The sequence below is a fragment of the Gobio gobio genome, assembly GCF_949357685.1.
Source record: "Gobio gobio genome assembly, chromosome: 15".
NCBI lineage: Eukaryota > Metazoa > Chordata > Actinopteri > Cypriniformes > Gobionidae > Gobio > Gobio gobio.
Genome location: NC_137108.1, coordinates 34419901 through 34441805, shown reverse-complemented (window position 1 = coordinate 34441805; position 21905 = coordinate 34419901). Strand labels below are relative to the sequence as shown.

Here is a 21905-nt window from a genome sequence, read left to right as displayed (position 1 = left end):
ATGCTGAACTTCGTTGAGAAAGAGCAGTGATAGAGATGAAAGAGTGCAGTTATGTAAGCCCTCCGGAAGGCTATTTTCTTTCCGTCGCTTTTTCCTTGATTCCAAAAACTTTTTTATGACAGTTTACAGAAAATGCAAAAGTAGTTTTTTTATAAAGTTGAAAGCACAAAATAAAAAAAAATAAAAACTTGCATGTCTTCCCCTGGGCAAGATATTTGGACTTTCTTTTGACATGCTGACAAAGTACGGTTTTATATACATGTCTCATTGTGCTTTTCTCCCCCCATTCACCCACTCCTCTCCACATCCAACTCCCTCCTTCCCTTGCTCGCCCCCTTTTCTCTGTCTCTCCGCAGCAGATCTTGGCACTGACGGATGCGTTGTCACGCGTAGGAGTCCAGAACCTTTCTCCATCTCTCTCGTTTTTTTTTTTTTTCCGGCACTCACCCTCCTCCTCCTCCTCCTCCCAGCATCCCTAATAAGACACATGCTCCTGGGCTGGGTTGCTCACTCACGTTAGGATCTCCTGGCAAGCTCCCGCCACAAGCTTCTCTCTCTTCACTCTTCTTTCGCCCCAGGCTTCATGGGTTGAAGGGACGTTTGCGTTGTCCACAAGATCTCATCTCACCCAGGCTCTCCGCACCCAAACTTCATCATTCTCATCTTCATCGTGTTGAGTGCTATGGTTTGCTCCACAAACATGTTCGGACTTGCAGCGGCAGAGGCCTCCAGCCAAGGGCTGCGCGAGCGGCTGTAGTCGACTCCGTTCCACCTGCCACAGCGTGAAAGGGGCCCTCTCAGCTGTGTTCTGTCTGCCTGTAGGCGGGACCCAGGGTGACTGGGTAGCAGGGACTATGCATTTGGGACTGGTGGCGCTGGCAGTGGTCTTCCTCAGCTCCATGGGTCACGCCGATAACCTCAAGGCCTCCAAAGCAAGAAGACAAAGACGGAGTGAGTGTTGATGTCTGTCTTTTTCTTCATGTCTCATCATTAGTGCAGCCTTTCACATTTCATTTCTATGTCAGTTCCTATTATTTGTGGCTCATTAGAGTGTTTCTGACTTCCTTGGAATGTTTCGTCTTTTTTTTTCGAGCCAGTTTTGGTGGGGTATTACTAGCGTAGGACCTCCTCTGCTGCTTTTAATAGCAACTTTTCTTTTAAAGGCAAATTGTAAATGAGCATGTCATGTTCCAAAGCATGGCCAAATTTGACCCATTAGAGGTTTTTGCCTGGATGCCTAAACATAATGCCTAACACACTTTACTTTTGTAATTTGTCTGGCTTCAGAGCTAACCTTTTATGGCTTTTTTCCCCATTATCTTTTGTTCTTTTTTTGGAAAAGTTAGTTTTGAAACCCACACATTGCAGCAGAACTCACTTCTAATATTGCTAATTAATGGGCACATTTATGTTTACAGAAAGTGGCTTATTTAAGTGGCTAATCTTATATAGTATACGTCTATCAAATACTCAATAAGTACTTAATTTGGGAATAATGGTGAAAAATCAACCCGCACATTGCAGCAGAGCTCACCTTGAAATATTGCACAAGTTCTCTCATGTGTGTGCATGTCTCCTAGTAAGAGCACTGATGTAGGATTAGTGTTTCATAGTTAAACTAACACATTTATGTTTATAAAAAAAAATACTTTTTATGTGTGTGTGGTATACTGCTATCAATAAGTAAATACTTTTGGGCTTTGGTATAATGTTAAACAAAATCAACCCTGACAATCAAATCAATTTCTTATCAAAATGTGACTTTTAAAAGAAGGGGTGATATTATTCATTAGGAAATTGCCGACTGCTTGCAGAGTTGAGGAGTGTACAGCCTCCTCTAGAGGAAGTTGTAGGTAATGCAGAGACATTCACAGAGGCTGTACACTAAGCTGCATTGCATTTGCTACTGGTTAGACTGCTCTTATTTAACTTTGTCGAGGCAATGATATTAAAACACTTACATTTATTCACCTGCCATACGCTATTAGCAACAAAACAAGCATATATTGTGTTGTGACAGTTACAGCAGGTCGCTAAGGCTAGAAATCACGTAGCGCGAGGAAGCCTGGAAGTGCTAATCAAAACACAGCACCAATGAGAATGTAGAGCTATCCGTGGAGAAGTAAACAGTGAGCATCTTGGTCAAATAAATCAGCGGATGCTTCACTATCTGTTAAGACTTCTTGACCTCACTGTAAGCTCATCTGACTTGTGCTTCTTGATAGTGGAGTTTTCTAGCGTTTTATCAACAAAATGAAAGCAAACACCTCTGACAGCTGTTATTATACAAGTGATTGATCAGCGGTCACACTTTAGTGCCTGTTGGTACTTTCCTACTTTTCTCCCCTCCCTCTAAAAATAACCTTACTAGCAAAACAACTAATCTTTCATTTCGTTTAAGAGTTTATTTTTGTTGGTTATAAACCATTTTAAATTATGATACCGCTCTGTACATTAAAAAGGGATCCTGCAATACTAATGGACACATTTTTTTTTTTTTATCAGTATTTTTGACTTGTTTTTCAGAAAAAATGTCTAAACATTCATTAATACACTTTGATTTTAAAACACTTAAAATTGTGTAAGCAATAAGACTTGTTTTCAGGGAATATATCTTGACTGATTTTTCTTACACCATTAGCATTTTTTTTTCTTGCGTACAGCATAAACCTCACTAAATTTTGTTAGGCTAATGCTTTAAACAGGAGAAACTATATATGCCAGTGGGATAAACAGTTAATTTTATTTTTTTAAATATTTAGATTTTTACTTTTAAGAAGCTTGCCAGATAAATTTGAAATCAATTTATGCGTAAGATGTATCTAAACACCTTGACAATTGAACTGCAGTTCATCAATATAGTGATAATGATTAGTAATTTCTGCTTTCCAAGAAATCTTCCACATGTCTGTTTCTATTTGGCTCCTCTCTGTGTTCTGCCACATCTTGTAGGGCTAAAAGGCCTTTTTCACACTTGTTCACTAAGTGGAAAACTTTAATATTTGAATTTACAGTGCAGTTCATCAGCAACAGCTCATATAAACAGTCCACCTAATGATATTTCAGGGATAATGAAAGGGGAAAAATGTTATTCAGCTGGACAAAATCACTCATTTTATGGCTTCAAGGGGGATCCATGTGAGCAGCATAGTCTGACAACTTTGTTATTAAAGAAATGAAGACGGCTATGTATTCTGGGTAAAGATTAATAATCCGTAATAATATTTGGATTACTTTCTGACAAATTCTTACTGCTTGATATATTTTCATGTATGTTTTCAGACATATTTTAAATCGTTAAAATGAAGGAATCGTTCTTGCCCAGAATCTGGAAAAAAGATGAAAATGTCACTGCGTCTGGACTCGGAGGTGCATTCGTTTTGAAATGCCAACCTGAGATTAACATGATGCCCAATGCATAAACAATAATAATAAAGCTAATGTAATTTTTTAAATAAAAGCAATATCTTTGACATGAACTGGCTACATTCAGTCATCTGAGAGTCAAGCTGGAAGGTGCAGAACTTTACTTCACTGTTGTTGTTTATTGTCAAGTTTAGCTACGGTAGTTGGATTGATTTATTAAATCTGGTGAATGACCATTGATAAGAATGCAGGCAGAAGTTAGTGTGTGTGACTTCACATGGATTGGTCGGTTATTTATAGAAATGCTTGATGTTCAGTCAGGCAAATTATGATTCTCTGCTAACAAATTGCCTTTATAATTCGGTAATGAGATATGAGGGTATTTTAGGTTGTATGATGGTCTCATTATGTGTTTACTCATAAAAAGGTCTTATTTATTCCCTGCACTTTTTGTAATCTTTTGCTTGAATCCAAAGGGGACCTTAGTCATCATAATATAACGCTGTCTAGAAGGGCAAAGGCATCTGAGGCTGTCGTGCATGCTATGCAACCTATCCTGCATATTTGTCCGGGCGAACTGCCGCTCAATAGACCCGTGCAAAACTATTTTTCACGTTCATCATTTATAATGCTAGTTTCATATTTGTTGTTCCTACTGAGAGGCCTTATCATTTATTTCAGCTGTGGAGAGGAATGCAGTGATCGGATAAAGGACACCCATATGCCTGAAAACTATCCACTTCTAAGGAATATTTTATGGACTTTTTTGGGTTGTTGGTGTTCCTTGTTCAGCTTAACCCACCAGGGAGTCCTTGCTTCTGAATATTAATAGTAGATCATTTTAATATTAATGGTAAAAAAAATTGTTTTGCTTTATGGATGAGATTATATGATTTCTTCCCCCAGGAAAAAATTGTAAACATCCTTAAAACAAAATCAATTTAAGGGATTTATTCATCCATTAGGTTGCGTCACTTACTGTATGTGCTGCTTATTTACAGCTGGATGGTTATTTTAACAGCATTGAGATTGATTGCCTTTTGAGAGTGTATATTTAAAGCTGATGCTACACACATAGACCCATAAATTAAAGCAGATGACCACGGTTTTGACTCCAGTCAGCCTACCAGGAACAGGATGTAGACTCTGACATGCTTTCAGTGTAATCGTTTATTTCTTCTTGGCCTCAGACTCTGAAATCTTTTGGACGTTACAAGCAAGGCATGGAAGTCACAAGGGATGAGTGAGCTTTCTTAGTTACCTCTAGCTGATTTTATTTCATCATGTATCAGCATTTTGGAGCACCTGGACAGAACAAACTAAAATTGAAGTTTCAGGCCCCTTTGTCCCTAGTCGACCCATCACAAATATGTGTGTGACTGTGATGTCCCCGAATTTTGATCGTCCGATTCAAAATACTGCAACATCTTCCAATGGAAGATTTCCACATGAATGTTTCAAATGAACAGCGTGAAATGAACAAGGGTACTTGGCACAAATGAGCTGCAAACACAGACCACTGTGTGTAACAAGATAAAACAGTGCCATGTTTACTGAAGTGCTGTTTAGAAATCCTCATGCTGATGTGTCGTAATGAATCGCCTGTTCTCATAGTGCTCTCTCTCTCTATCTATCTATCTATCTGAATTTGTATTATCATACACAGTTTTGCTGAAATGATTAGCGTAGTCTGTCTGTCTGTCTATTTGTCTGGCTGTCTGTCCGTCCATCTGTCGATTTTTCTATATATAATATAAAATGTTTATTTATCTGATGGTAAACTCATAGTAATGGACTTTGGATGTTCATTCAAAGGCTGCAGGTTCAAATCCAGGTAGGGGTGGCATTTGGTAGTATCTGACATTGTAATTCAGCTGTCTACTCCTGTGAAGGGTCTTCTGTACTGTAAGAAAATACTGCCAAATATAACGCTCACTCCTATTTTTCTTTCTTTCTTCCATCAGTAAGCACTGAAGTACCACCATCATGCTCGAATGGCTGCGAACACTGCTCAGAGTACAACGGCTGTCTTAAATGTCGACCCCGACTCTTCATCTTACTGGAGCGGAATGACATACGTCAGATAGGCATTTGCCTCGCTGCCTGTCCTGTTGGATATTATGGCATTCGAAATCGTGATATGAACAAATGCACACGTGAGTCTTTAAGATCTACTGGAATATTTGTATCATTTCAAAACTGTAAATAAGTGTACAGGGATAATGAGGTAAGCTGTGATATCAGCATATCAGAATTATTTTTGAAAGACCATGTGATGTTGAAGACTGGTGGCTGCCACTCACAGGAATAAAATTATATATACACATAATAATTATTATGCACTGTATACACATATATTATGTAAACACAGACTTATATTTTGGATGAGATTAATCATTTGACAACACTCACACACACACACACACACACACACACACACACACACACACACACACACACACACACACACACATATAAAATATATATATATATAATAACAGTCATTTAAAATTATAATAATATTGTTAAAAAAATTGTTAACATTTAAAAAATCAGCAATATATATTAAAATTGGTGCAAAATAAATCACTTTGCTATTGTCCATCTGTCAATCATAGGCAGATATATGTACTGAAATCTTTAAAAAAAGACAGTCATAAAATGTCTTTCCCATTTGCACAAGCTTTGACGTCAATTATACAGTGTTTAATGCCATTGGGAAGATGGCACAAGTAATGCAATTACGAAACAATCCCATTGTTTACCTCATTTACTAGTACTGTAACCCAGCAATGACATTAAACTAGCGCATCTGACCCATGGATGCCAAATGCTGAGCCAGTGATCTGTTTTCTCTTACTCTGCGGGAGAGAAACAGGGTTGGGGGATGAAATACAAAGCAAAACATTGGTAATACGCTGCTGTTTGTCTGTTTCTCCTAGGAAGTCTGTTATTATTGTAGGCTGTAAAAGTAGGAGGTCATGATAGTTCACCTCTGGCCATATTTTTCATTCTTTCTACGCAAACCCTACGCAAAACGCATTTGACTTACCTTTAAATCGGCCTCTTTGTTTTAACAGACTCGGCGACCGGTTTCCATCATGTGCGTGAGCATTTTTACTGTGACAAAGGCAAAGCAGGGGAGAACTGCAAGGAAATACCTCTCGTAAATTAATTGGTGGTACCTCTTTACTCCTGTTGTGGGAGGAAATGAATAGCTTTATTTGAGCCCTTTCTAACTTCAACCTACCGAAGCTTTTTCCAGTTGTAAATTGAACGCCTTGCTCCCTTTTCAAACGTGTTTTGATAGCCAATTAGTGTGAACCACAGCTTGGAGTCATTATATTTTGTTATAGGAAGAAAATACTTTTGTTACCAAGATACACTCTTGCATCACTCCGCCTAATACCTCTCAGATGGTTCTGATTTAAACTTTCATTCTAGATAACCTTAAATTTAAATGTGAGCATCAAGGGAAGTGAGAAATTAACGGAGCGCTGTTTTTATTTCACAACCCTCTGGAGCCTTTAATTCATCATTTCTTGACTGTATACTTTACACTTGCTTTGAAATACCACATGCAGCTGTCCGCTTGTTAGCCTAAGTATTTTTATGACCCACACATTGACACCGAAATGTGTTGTTATCCACAGGTGTCGGCTCCAAATCGCTCAGGACGTCACCAGACCTCTTATTGTCAAAATTTCCCCTCAACGTATTTGTTTCTTTCTCACTTGATGTGTTTTTGTCGTGTTTTGAAAGACGGCTGTGCATGCGAACCCCTCCTTCATCTCAGGCCTCTGAGTGGCTGCCCCGCTGCAATTATTCAATCAGCTGCGTGCATTTGATTAGTCTCCAAATCCCCATGATGTCTTGTTAACAACATTTGTCTTGCATTAAGGGTACATTTGTAAATGCTTGAGTGCAAAAGAATTTTCTCCAAACATTACTAATTTAGTTGTCAGGCATTTAAAGTAGTAATTGAGAGCAGAGGTTATAACAAAAAACACGGCTCAAGTTTGTTGTTAGGCCCTCTTCTGCTTTTGGCCGGGACTCAGAGATATCCAAGATATCCGTGCGCTGCTGCTCTGAGAATGTCTCAGGTATTCGAACGGAAATTTAAGAACCTTATTTTTTCACATTCACATTCGCATATGTCACGGTAATTTAGCGTTTATATCTGTCTTTCTTGATTTAAAGTTTAGTCTGTGTCAGTCAGACTGTTGGGGGGATGGATTAATAATCCGATTTAAAGCAGGAAATAATCCATTTTAGGATTTTAAAACAGAGAAAAATGACTTAAAATGGGGAACATTTACCAGGTGAACTCCTACTACCATTGAAAGAATTTGAAACATCATTCTCAACATGATCAGAGCAGTGGTCTCAGACCTTTCTTTTAGGTTTCACAGCACCAAAGGAAAAGATTGAGACGGGTATTTAAGAACTGGATCCCGTTTATCAGAATGAGATAATGAGGATAATGGGGTTATGAGTGGGGAAATAGATTCTGTTTCATGGTTTTCACTCTGCCAAAATCCACAATTGCCCCCCAATTTGAGACCGTTTGTATGTTTGATCAAAGACCTCAGGCTTTCAATGAGACAGAGGTGTGAGGAAGCCAAATGAGAGTCTTGAATTTTGGATAAGAAACTGTAAGAGCCACAACAGCCAGATGGTGGACCACTTTTTCACAGTTTACAATCGGTCTTGATAAAATGATTATATAACTTTGTATGTCTTTCTTCATTTCAGAATGTAAAATAGAAAACTGTGAGGCATGTTTTAGCCGAAACTTTTGCACAAAATGTAAGGAGGGCCTGTACTCACACAGAGGGCGGTGTTTCTCTAGCTGTCCCGAAGGATTCACCGTCAATGGCACCATGGAGTGTGTAGGTGAGTGAGACAGCATTGTTTATTAGATTTTGCTTGTGTGTCTTTTTGATACGATTCTTTCAATGATAAATGAGTGCCTTTGTCATTTTAGAAATCTGATTTGTAATGTAAATTTATGTTAGATTTTATACATTTTACCAGAAAAATAATGTCTTAAATGAATAGTCATTTAGACATTTATGCATTTGGCAGATGCTTTTATCCAAAGCGACTTACAGTACCCATAATACAGGGACAATCCCCCTGGAGCAACATGGAGTAAAGTGCCTTGCTCAAGGACACACTGGTGGTGACCGCTGGGATCGAACCAGCAACCTTCTGCGTATCAGTTCCATGGTTTAACCCACTGGACCACCATCTCATGATAGTTCACCCAAAAATTAAAATTCTGTCTATACCTTTATACAGCTTTCGAATATTACTATATAATAATTGCCTCATCAACACGGCATCCTCAATAAACCGTCTCCGGCGTGATGGCTCCGATCTTTCGAATATCCCTAAGTGCTAACAAACAGCATTTTGACACCTGCTATGCTTGAACTTAGTCAAACAAAGTGTGAATGTTAAATTAACTTTAGAATTTTTAAAACTTAAATTAAAACGCAAAAACTTGGGAACCTAAATGATCACTTCTACATCGCTGTCATTTAAATATTACAGTTCACACTGCAATATTTTGTGATGAAGAAATATTTTGTATATAAAAGTTTATTGTATAAAAATACACACTGATATTTTATTATTATAATATTTTATGATAACAGTAATGTACAAACATCCATATATTTAAGCTTTTTAATCATATATGCAGCTGTGTATTTAAGTTATTTTTTGTTTTGTGCATGTCATCAGTAGGGCTGCAGCAAACGATTATTTTAATAATCCATTCATCTAACGATTATTCGACTAATCATCGATTATTGTCATTGACATCGACGACTAATCAGTAAATTTTGGATGATTATTCAGCTTTTTCAATTAGTGAAAACATTGAGTTATACATATTCTAACTATAATATATAAAAAAAGAAAGTCACTTCAGCTTTTCAAATGGTTGTTTTAATTAACTTTGAGCCAAGTTCTCAGAACTCAAATCACACATAAATGCTCTGTAAGCATTGTTTAAATATTCCGTTCTCTTTCAATTGAAAAAATAAATAATAATAAACAAAAATTAGCTGCATTACAGACACACAAAAAAATAGATGTTTGAATGCAAACATCTCTTGGCAGCAGTATTAAGAGCTTAATTTGTAAAACAATAATAGGCCCCACTGCTTTTCTTAGAACTGAAACAGAAAAAGAAGACATTTTCTTCAGGACACAAAGAATGGTAAAAATATTCATCTGCAAATGACATTGCAGACAAAATGACATAATATTAAGCTCTTACATGACAATTGAGCTGACAGATTCTCATTCACCTTTTAATTAACAATATGAAAAAGTAAGTGACATGATATTCTTCCTAACATCGCCTTTTGTAAGTCTTCATGCATATGGAACAAAATACAGGCAAGTGATGAGACTATAAGACCTAATAGTGTTATAATAATAAAAACAGTCCTGACTCCAAGCTCGATCAAACTTTATTCTATGCTAAATAAATCACCACATTACTGTAATATGATTATTGTTAATATTATTACAATTATTAGTAGTATTGCATTCTCTAATAAAGAGATTTACCGCTAGTTAGTTAGTTGTTTCGTCTTTAAGTGCTCCAACATGCACGTTGTGCTCCCGTGAAAGTTTCGCCTTGCACGTCTCAATCAGCTCCTAGTTCAGTAGTCAGGGCACTGATCAGGACAAGAGTCAATGGGCTAACTCCCTGATCAGTGCCCTGACTACTGAACTAGGGAGCTGATTGAGATGCAGCCTTAGTTTGAAGTTTTGTGAAACTTTCCCACATCTTGCTAGTTCAGCTAGTTTGTTTGCACTCTGTCATTCGCGATGTTTTCTTCTACGGCAACATTTGAACGGGCTGCATTACACTCTAGCACTACAGCACCGTAGGGGTCAAATCGCGATATTGCAGGCCCTTACAGTAGGTCACATGAGATCAAACGACTACTCGACAACAAAGATATTTGTTGACAATGTCGACTAATCGTTTCAGCCCTAGTCATCAGATTTTATGGGCACATGGTACTGTACTTCTGTCATTGCAAATCAGTTGTACTGCTGGAATGATGGAACTGGAAAGTTTTTGGAGGCCTTTTGTTTTTTGTATTTCTTCAAATTCCGTTTTTCTTTTTCTGTGGTTTCTCAATTGCTGTTGAGAGGAACGTTGGCAAAAGGCCTGTTGGATGATAAGGGTTTATTGATTTCTTTTGAATATATTTTTGTCAGAAGCAAGCAAACACAGCACTAAATAGCATTACTCGCAATGGTGGTGCTGGCTCCTCCAGGCTGCTTGCCCTTTAAATGCAGAGCCTCGACTTCCAGGGTGACATTTTGCCAAAGCGTATGATGCCTCATCTGTGTCAATGAGTCAGTCCACCACTTTGTAATGTGGATTGTTTTTTGCATGGATGAGTTCCCTTTGACCTTGCTGCCCCCAAACACATTAGACCAAAAAAAATTGGATGCTTAGACAAAACTTTGCGCTTGAAAACAGCTCAATCCAATTGAAAGTCTGGAGCTTGACAGCTTGTCATTACGTTGAATGAAATGGAGCCTACCTCATACAATCATAACACATGCTCTGCTTTTTAGCAAAAAGTAATTGGAAAATGTGAGTGATGCTGGATTTTAGCAGTCTGAATCTCCACTGTGGTTCTTTGGGGTTTCCTAATGCAATTTCTTCAACTTTTGTTTGGAGTACCATGTTTCTCAGACCCCCATCCAGAGGAACAAAATGTTCAAACCCCAAACATTTTCTATCTTTTCCCTGTTGTCTGAAATATATTCAATTGTGTAATTGGTACATACTAGATTAATTCTAAAAAAAGTTATTCTGTTTTTTTCTTCTGTGTTGCAGTCCAATGTGATCTAAGCGAGTGGAGTCCATGGGGCCCTTGCATGAAGAAGAACAAAACATGTGGCTTTAAAAAGGGTAACCAGACCCGTACTAGGGAGCCCGTACAGCTTCCAAGTCCTGCCACTTCCACAGGGGCCGCGCCGCCCTCGGGCTGTGTCCCAGAGACACAGACCCAGAGATGTACCGTGCAGAAAAAGATCCCTTGCAAAGGTAAATCAGAGAAAGAACAACAGAAAAATGTTGGAAAGAGGGTGGATAGGAAATACTTGCGCCAAGAGGAATGCGTGAAATCTGTTATCCAACTTCAATACGTGTGTTTGCAAATTACAGATTTGTTGATTTATTGATCATTTATCTTTTTTGGCCTCTCGGAAAAACACGTAAACAGTCTCCTGAAACTAATTTGATTTCGTTTATTTACGGTTTTTGACATAATACGATGTAAATAAATCCTTGAGTGTTCCCAGTAAATAAACAGAAGCCCAGCTGGTTTGTAATCTTTTCGTCGCTGGCTGCGGATCTGAGGGCGGCCTTTTGTTTGTTGCTTTAACTTACTGGAAAGTGAGGTTAATATGCTGCTCTGGCTCTCGAGCGGGAACGGAACGTTAGTAGACCTGTAGTGGATCTGTAGTGGACCTGTTGGATGTGAACGTTGTTTCTTCTTACAGTTGCACTCACCTGGATGCCTTGTGTAGATTTTAGCCTATGAGAGTTTGCATGGAGGAAAAATTTGTTTATAGTAAGTATTATATTATAGGACTTTTTTTTTTTCTGGAGATGCTATCAGCTTGTTACAGTTCCGTTCAAAACATTTGGGGTCAGAGAAATGTTACTTTTATTCAGCAAGGATGCATTAAAATCAAAAGTGACAATGATTTTTACATTATTACAAAACATTTTATTTCAAATAAATGCAGTTCTTTTGAACTTTCGTATTAAAAAAAGAATCAAAATCCTATTCATCAAAGAATCCTGTAATACATATTAAAGTTTCCACAAAAAAATTAAGCAGTACAACTGTTTCAGCATTGATGATACTAATAAGAAATGTTTCTTGAGCATCAAATCAGTATATTAAAATAATTTCTGAAGGATCATGTGACACTGAAGACTGGAGTAATGGCTGGTGAAAATTCAGATTTGCCATCACAGGAATAAATTATAATTTTTAAATTGTAATAGTATTCCACAATATTACTGTATTTTTAATCATCGTTCAAGTTAAGCTGAATTCACTTTTTTTTTTTTTCATTTGCATTTTCTAAAAAAGAATATGTATTTTTTTAGTTATTGAAAAAGGCTTTTATTTTGAAAAGAGTCATTTACCCAAAATAAAGAACCCTTGTGCTGCTTTAAACCCAAATGACCTTTTTATGCATGAAAAACAAGGATGGGAACTTGGGAAGATGATTATGGTAACCGTCAAGCTTAAAAAGCACATCCAAGTAGGCTAGTCAATATAGTTTGTACAATCAGTCAATCATTTACTTTGTGTGAAGACTGCAGTTTAAGTTGCTATTTACTCAAAATCTTGTGCTCCCTTTGTTTGAATCTAGCATGTCCACATAAGAAGAAAAGAAGAAATCGGAACAAACCTCATTGAAACCTCATTATTTGCAAATCTGCAAGTGAACGAGATTTGAGAACTAAGGAAGTCTCCCACACTTTAATACTCACTGGGCTTTTCCAGTAAAGATGATCTCATTACTTAAAGATAGCTAATTTGATCAGAGTTTTTCATGAATGCTGAAATTTACAACAGACTGGCTTACAGGAGACCTTGCAGCATGTCATCGACAATGCAGAAATCATGCCAGGCTAATAAAAAGTGCGGTGTGATTGAGACTGCTTTCACCCGTAGGCTTCCAATAGATATCTGTTAAAAACCGAGGTCTCCTTAATGTTGTTAACATTAAGGTGCGAGAATACATAGACGCCATATTCAAGCGATTCTTATCAGTACAGGAAATTGCATGACTGATGACTCAGTCTAAATGCTAAGCTAATTGTAACACCACCCATAGAGTGGTTCCTAAAATAAACACCAGAATATACCTTCTAGAGGTCTGAGAAACCTGGAAATTCCTGGAAATTACGTCTTATTCATGCGAACAGCCTCACAAGATCTGTGCTCGCTGTTCTTTTGTCGGGAGAAGTGGGTTCCATGCTTTGCTGGACTAGGTGTGACAGCGCCATTTGAGAAATGAGAGGCAAATTTACTCTGCATGACGCCCGTATTGTGGAAAGAATTTTCACCCGGGGTCCATAAGAATAATTAACAGTGAAATATTATAAACTGCCCCATAAAAGTGCTATATCGCCTGCCAAATTTCTAAATTCAGAGAGTCCACTTGTCGGAAAAGCTTTCTGAGAGAGAGAGAGAGAGAGAGAGAGAGAGATACGGTGAACTAATAGGTCTGGACACATGTAAAGTCATTTGTTTGTAGTTCAATCTCATAATATCATGCTTGCCCTAACTATGTTAAGATAGGATCAGTTAGAAAAGTGTCTGGCCGGGAGTCAAAACATGTTTTCAAAGTGGCACCACCCACCCGAAAAGAATTAATGCAACTCAGGTGTCAAAGAACTCCTAGGTTATGGGTTGCATGACCCAAACACCTCTTTTTTTCAGCGTGCGTAAATGTTCACCTCGTGCTAAATTAGCAAGGCTGTAAATACATCAGCAGGAATTGGCTGACAGGGCTGCTGTAAAAATCACAGGGGGCAGTGCTTGTATAACACCGGTGATTTACTGGTCTGCAGATCTCACGCTTTGTGTTGATTATGCCAAGCTCCCCCCTTTCTCTTCCCCTTCCTGTAGCTTAATAAATGTCTTTGCACGAAAACCGAATACACTAAATGCGTGATTGCCTTTGTCAGGCGATGGTGTTTAGGTTGGATTGAGCAGCGCTGTAATTATTGCTGTCATAAATGAATGGATCATCCCCAAGCGCTCTTACCGCTTTATCAAAGCGAACAAGTCTCCTCCATGTGGATCCAAAGTTTAAGGCTCCATTTCCTTCCATGCTTTTTTTGTTTCACCTTGGTTTTAAAATCGTGATTTACTGACACTCGAGTTGAGATTTTTTCACATTTTGTGAACTCGAGTCCTTTGCATTTCTCACACGAACAAGATTGCTCTTCTCAAAGCAGTGAATACTAAACAGTTGAATTCAGTTAGACTTGTTTTGTTTGTGCAAATCTTCCAGAATCTTTTCACTGATAAAACTATGAAATAATTCATTGTTTTTATACCATACATACAACCAGGGCCTAAAATTAACACTCGCCAAGCGCCAAAGGTGAGGAAAAAAACGCAGTTGCTGAGTATATGAAACGGTGTAAATCGCCAGCTGGCCGGTAACACGAACGTGAACAAACGTAAATGATTCTTGGGACAGATGACGGGCCAGTGCTGCATCGTCACAGAGTGCAAGAAGACACGAAATGGCGTTTCAGACAGCGCGCAAATACCGAATTGAGTTCTCGTTCACATCTTCTTGTGCCTAAACTGACATATTCAAACCAAATTATGTCAAAATGTCATCCTTATAAACATTGTCAGTTATGTCTTAAGTGAACGTAAACAGTTGAGAAAGAAAATGCTTTGGATCTGTGCATGAGCTCTTAAAGTGACAGTATCCTAATATTTTTGCTGCTGTCTTTATTTTTAGTTTGATTCAAACAACAAAAGACAAAGAAAATCACTCAATGCTCTTGACTAAATAACTTTTTAGGATTAATTTCTGTCTCGTGGCTGGTAAAACATTTTTATGGCTGGTAATTTTTCTTAAGTCACCGGCCATTGGCAGGTGTGGCAAAAAGTTATTTTTAGGCCCTGCATACAACATATTTACCTTTGGTCCTTTAATCTGATTGGATGGGCACCAGAAGGTTTCACCACTTGTCTTTTCACCACTTTTGAATCTTTCAGTAGGTAACATTGTCATGCCAGTAGGTGGCAGCAAGTTACTCTATGAGTGATAAGGGAGTCAATGAATCATTCATTTAAATGAATTGTTCAAAGCACGCTGATTAATTAAGGAACCAAACAAGTGACTGGCTGTGTCCGAAATTGCATAGGTAGGGGAGAGCGGGGCTAGTTGTAACACACATGGTTTAACACTTTCCACACATGCCAAGATGACGAAACTTAATGCATTTACTCGTTTCCATATCAATATTATACAGAGAGCATTTTTTAAAAAATCTTTGGAAGATATTACTGAACATCTATTTAACCATAGCAAAAGTTTCTTTTCTTCGTTTTCTGTTTTTAGTGTTTATTTAAAATAAGAAATCTGATATTATTGTAAACTTATATCTGTTATTTAAGAGTTGAGATATTTCTTTAATGTTGATCTAACCAGCAGAAGACACGAGCCGGGGTTAAATCCCAGTTGCACAGGTGGGGTATATGTTGTAACACTGCGTTACAATGAGCCCCTATTAGAAATATGCTATTATATTCTTGACTTTTATGAATTCTATTGAGAAACCATGAGAAAAATGTGAATAAAGACTGAGAGTCAATGTTCAGAAATGCTTAATTATTATTATATTTTGGACTATGCTATATAGCGGTGTTTTGAGGTGTGTTTGTTGTCAAACTCTAAAAATAGTTGATTTTTAATAATTTAAAAAAATGCCATTGTTTTTATTCTAAAAAGTTAATAATTGTATTTTATTGACAAAATATTTTAGTTTGTCATGGATATTTTTTTGATTATATCAGATATCATTTTAAGTTGGCATAAGTTCATGTTACAACGTGCCCCTTACATGTTACAATGTATCTATGGGGCATGTTGTCACATTTCACTTCCATTCTTTCGGGGTAAATCAAGAAAAAAGTATACATTGTATTAATGAAACAAAACCACATATGTGTGCTAGACGTGTGCAATTAATGTGGGAAAAAATAAGTACTCTGAACCCCAAGTGATTTACACAAACTGAGAAAGTCAAAAAGCGTTAGGTTGTGCCCCGCTCTCCTAGCCTGGATGCCAGCCGAACTTAGCCCCGCCCACAACATTTTTACACGGGCAGTTCGGTCTGGACTTGATCAGTAGAGAAGAAATTATGCCCGAACAGAAGCTGTTCGTACCAATGAAATTGTCAGGGCGGGCTTTAGACAATGATGGACAAATGATAAACAGTAACGTAATCATCCACGTCATCAAAGGCGCTTGGGTTGAATTTGTTCTAATCCTAAACGGAGAACTTTTTCGTATATGCGTTCACCTTTACTATTTCTCTCAGAAATGATGGTGTTGGTAAGTACTCTGTGTATCCTTTTTTTACAACACCGGCAAAGATCGTTTACACTCATCTTTTTCTTCTAACTTATTCCAGCATGCGTGCAGACAGGGTTGCCAAGTCTTTTACAACAAAACCCGCCCAATTGCTAACATTCCGCAAAACTAGCCAAAAACAAGCCCAATAGCTTTCCAGGGGGGTTCTCCGGGGGAAAAGGCATTTGGGGGGGTAAAATATGTGTTATTTTGGCAGAGATGCCTGCTAAAATTTGCATTCCTGGGTCTGTATATCACATAATTGGGGTCGCTTCAACGCACGGACTTGGCAACACAGTGCAGTTGAGTTCTGTTGACATTTGACAACTAACGTTATGCGTCGCTCCGTTGCTCTGATTGGTTGTAGGTCTATCCAATTGAGATCTTTCCTGGTTCGGTTGAAACACGCCCCATAATCACAGCCCAACGGAGCAGTATCAGACTCATATTCTGACTAGAATTGAGTATGACGACGTCAGGCTACCGCTCTCCCCTACTTCTTTCGAATAATTAATTACTTTGACTGCTAAAAAGTACATTAGTATGAATGTGTGTTGTATGAATGTAATCCGGATGTACTGATATGTCATGTGACCTATCAACATCAGTTGTGTCGCTTCAGTGCCATTCACAACTTCTCTCCCGTGGCCTCATGGGATAGTGAAGTTTACATCAGATGCGCACTTAAGAATCTCGCCAAAAAATAAGTCACCTGGGTATTTTTCGTATATTGTTTTATGAATACTGTGAATTCAGACAATTCTCTGTTCACATACTGTTTTTCTCCGACTATTTATTAGGGAAGCATGTAATTTCGGATGCAGCCACTGTGTTTATGAGTGAGTCATTGTATCATTCATTCAACTGATTTGTTTAAACATACTGATTCAACATTGTACAAAACAATCAACTGTCTTTAAAAGTTAGTCAATGAATCATTCATTCAACCGATTAGTTCAAAACACACTGCTGATTTGTTCAGGAACAAAACAAGTGAGTGTCTTAATTGAGTCATTCAATCCAACGATTTGTTTAAAAACATTCATTCAGAAACAAAACAGCACTACTGTTTCTCAGAGACGCACAGCGGATCTCCTGTGGCTTCATTTGGAGCTATTTTTGCTATTAGAGCAAATCAAAATATATGGCCATATTGTGTCATGTACAAATAGAGCTGTTAGTTCTGAATAGCGGTTGTGATTACCTGCAGCCGAATAACAGTACAACGGTACTCTTTCTCTTCATACTGCGAAAATGTTTAATTGTTGATGCTTCAGTAATATGACAGGCATAATTGCAAACATTATATCCCTGATATATAGCAGAAAGAACTGCTGTTTGTGCTTTATAGGCCTTGGCAGGTCTGTTAAATAAACTGAGGGAATTCTAATTGCTTGTTTTGTTGTTAGATTCAAGTCCATTAAACTCTTAAATGTTTTCCAAAGAAATGTTTTTGTGTGTTTACAATGATGCCATTTCAAGTCAAAAATCTGTAAAAGTGAAACTGCTTTTTATATAACTCTTATTAACAGCTAAAGGTTTAATTAAACAAATGTTTGTTTGCGCCCTTTCCATTCTATTTTTAATCATGCATTTTATGTGTAAACGAATGCAACAGTTTGTGGTAGAACATCAGGGCCTTGAGATGAGCAGAGAGCCAATTTCAGGAGCCGCAGAGCGGCAGTGTGTGTGGCTCATGTTATCAAGTGCAGAGTGAATGCTCTCCAGCACCAAATGAGTGTTGACTTTGGTTTCCAGGGAACACTGAGACTCAAAACACTAACTTCATAACAAATATCAGTCAGTCCAGAGGCCCTGACTCCCCCTTATAGTAGTGCAAGTGAGGCTGATGGGAAACAAACCAGCTTGTGTTTTTCAAAAAGGTTTTTGGACAGCACTATAGTTCAGCATATACATTTTTTCCCCTCACATTTGGATATGCTTCCATATGCACAGCTTTAGAAATATTTTTTTTAATTAACCATATGCTAAGATAGATATATAGATAGATATATAGATAGATAGATAGATAGATAGATAGATAGATAGATAGATAGATAGATAGATAGATAGATAGATAGATAGATAGATAGATAGATAGATAGATAGATAGATAGATAGATAGATAGATAGATAGATAGATAGATAGATAGATAGATAGATAGATAGATAGATAGATAGATAGCTGCGTAATTTCATTGCGCCTGCTGCACCCATGGTACGGCAGCAAAATTAATTGATTATTACGCAGGAATGAGAGTATAGTTCCAAGCCATATCGGCCTAGAAAATCGCAACTTTTAATTTTCCGTCGGCCTTAGTACACATTGTAACTATACACATCACAACATGTAAATAGGAAAATGTTGGTGTTATTTTGTCACTTATTGAGCAGTAGGCTAGCTGGAGCCATTTACCTCCAGTCTTTGTGCTAAGCTAAGCTAAGGCTTATTCATTTAACTTTTGGTGTGAAAGGGCTTTTACATTTGTACAAAGAAGCGCATCACTTTTAAAAGTAACTTTCCCCAACACTGATTGCAACTTTCTTGTATTTAGGGGAAAATAAGAAGAACCCACAGAACCGTGGAGAGAAAAATGGCAAGAACCGTGGACGAGACTCCAAGGAAAGTGGCAAAGGAGGCAAAAAGAAAAAAAAGACCCCTAACCGGTCCACCACTGTCCCCACCCTTACAACGAGCATGGTGACCTAACCTTCTCATGGTGTCAGGTGAGCCTAAGAAAGGAGAATGCCTGGCCCACCTTCGTTGCCTGAAGACAAACAGTATTTGATTGTGACATCAAAATTATGCAAAAAAAAAAAAAAAAGAAGAAAAAAAAAGGAATAACGCTGCTACACGTAAAACATGCTCATTGAGAACTGGAGGATTGCTGTACTAAATAATGAACTCTGTAAACTGAGTAAAGCTTGAGGGAACCGTGGAGCTGGGTTGGCTAGTCTCATGCTTTTTGGAAGCACCCAGAAAGACTGTGCGTGTGCAGGGTCGCCTTTTTGTAAGCCTTCCCACAGGAAACAACATTGTTTGTGGTTGGCGAAATGTTCCATATGTTTCTCTTAGAAAGGTTTCTGAACTATAGAAGACACTGCAAATGAGGCCCGCCGTCCAAAAAGAACATCTAGAATACATTAGAATCTCTTGTGATTCACCTAATCCAGCTGTAATCACATTCTTTTTCTCCGGAGTTGGATCTCCTTATTTTCGTGACAGGTAGCAAACAGTCTGGAGTCTGTCTGCGAGTCTTGTCTCAGAGTGAAAAGTATTTTTCTTTTTAAAGTGCTTTGTTATTTTTGTTGTTGTTTTTTTCTGTTGTTTATAACAAAAGAAGGCACTGGAACTGATATTGTGGTTTACAGAGAGAGTGTGGAGAAAGAAGAACTTTAATGATGATAAAACTATCCAAACATGAAGAAACAAGACAAACGCACTTATAACTTACAACCGGTAGAGCGGTTTTACTTGTTTTAATGGTCTATGTAATAAAAGTCTTTTGATTAGGGGAAAATAAATACAATATTTTCTGCACAGATGAAGGCAGCGATCATATGAGGAATGTACAATGTTTAAGTATGTGTATGAAAGATTGTGTGCGTGTGTCCGATTGTGTGTTTTTGAGTCCGTGTTCCTGTGTGCACCTTTATGTTGTAAAGCGAGGCGAAGAGAGAGGTCAACAGTACCAAACCAAACGAGTGAGGAACTAAACCAGCAGCATCGATTATATGCTTTATAGGTTTTTCATCGCTCAGTTATCATGTTTGCAACAGGTTCAATATATCACATCATTCATAATGCTTTGCAACATACAGTACCTGTATCAGAGGAAGGAATGCTGTACATCATACAGTTATTTAAATGTAGCATCCAGTCACACTTAGTCTGTTTGCTTCCCACAGCATCTTGACCTGGGCTGCATTTTTCAAAAGCATTGCAACGTAGATTGTTGAGACCTGCGGTGCTAATGGTTTCTATGATATATTTAGGCTTACAATGCTTTTGGAAAAGGCGGTGGGTATTTACAATATACACCCATAATGAGAATTGTAACACTGAAAATGTCAGCTTCCGTTTATCTTAATGCAATATACATATTGTTATTATATATCTATTTCTATAAAAATCTACAAGGCAAATAAACACTTCAATAAACATTTGGATGCAGTTTATTTGTATGAAGAGCTGTGAAATCTTTTTTTGTCTTGTGTATTTGGGGGGCCGGGCTAGTTGTCACATTTAAGGACAATATGTCTTAATGCAGTTGTTCCACGAATATTTTCTCGATCACTGGTTTTGTATGAGGGTTTCACGCCTGTAATTCAAAACCCTCTTCAATTGGATTTTTTTGTTGTTGTTGTGAATTTCATTCTCCACTTTAAAATATCAATATTTTACAATATTTTTTTTAACTAAAAGGTTAGTTTGTGTGGTAACACTATTTTACAGTGTCCTTGTTACACATTACATGTACTTGCTATAGTAATAACAGTAAATTATGCATAACTACAAGCAGCTAACCATAAACTAAATTCTAATCTTAACCCTAACCCTATAGCAAGTACATGTCGTTAATTATTATGGTAACACTTTAGATTACAGCCCGGAAAGTACTGCGTTAGTAAAATGAATTTACAGCGTAACTTTCGGTAATCATAGCGTAACTATAAAGTATGTAAGTAAGGGGACAATATGTAATATTTGGAGAATAAAGGTAACTACTTGGCAAATTAACAAATTATTTATACTGTAAGTATTTTTTAATTTACGGGGAAATTATTCATGTAGTTACAGGATAAGTATGAATCTGCAGGCTGTAAATTAAAGTGGTGTTTGTTCCCCTCTTGTTTCGTGTAGTTACAGGGTAAATATGAGTCTGCGGGCGGTAAATTAAAGTGGTGTTTGTTCCCCTCCTTTTTCATGCATTTACATGGTAAGTACAATAAAAACAAACACAATCTGATATAAAAATAAAAATAAACTTTATTAGAAAAACAACTTTCACAAAAAAAAAAACAAACAAAAAAAGATTTACAACTCTTATTCATTCATACCTACACATACATACATTATAGTTACACTAAGTTATGCTGTAAATTTGTTATACTTACGCAGTACTTTCCGGGCTGTAATTTAAAGAGTTACCATTATTATTTCTCAGTACTTAATTGTATAATTACACTGTAATAAGGACACCTTATAATAAAGTGAATGTCAAGTTGGGAGCAAGTTGTCATGTGTTTTATATGTTATGAATTTACACAAACTATTACAAGATTGATCAGTTTTTTAGATTTTGGTACATTACCTTTTTTGCTGTTCTATGAATTATTTTGCATTTCATAATTGTTTTAAT

At 37.4% G+C, this 21905-nt stretch overlaps 1 protein-coding gene across 1 annotated transcript; it reads left to right on the top strand.

Annotated features, from left to right (window-relative positions):
• The first annotated feature begins 356 nt into the window (after window positions 1-356).
• rspo1 (R-spondin 1) lies at window positions 357-20722 on the top strand. Its single transcript, XM_079836271.1, has 5 exons — window positions 357-951; window positions 5331-5522; window positions 8122-8262; window positions 11249-11458; window positions 19098-20722. The coding sequence occupies exons 1-5, from the start codon at window positions 855-857 to the stop codon at window positions 19250-19252; spliced, it is 795 nt and encodes a 264-aa protein (XP_079692397.1). The 5' UTR covers window positions 357-854; the 3' UTR covers window positions 19253-20722.
• The last annotated feature ends 1183 nt before the right edge of the window (window positions 20723-21905 follow it).

Excerpts from the sequence above, each read along its gene's own strand:
- rspo1 (XM_079836271.1), top strand. The coding sequence starts at position 855 with ATGCATTTGGGACTGGTGGCGCTGGCAGTGGTCTTCCTCAGCTCCATG. Across the intron at positions 8,263-11,248 it reads TGGCACCATGGAGTGTGTAG|TCCAATGTGATCTAAGCGAG; the intron begins GTGAGTGAGACA and ends TCTGTGTTGCAG. Across the intron at positions 11,459-19,097 it reads GAAAAAGATCCCTTGCAAAG|GGGAAAATAAGAAGAACCCA; the intron begins GTAAATCAGAGA and ends TCTTGTATTTAG.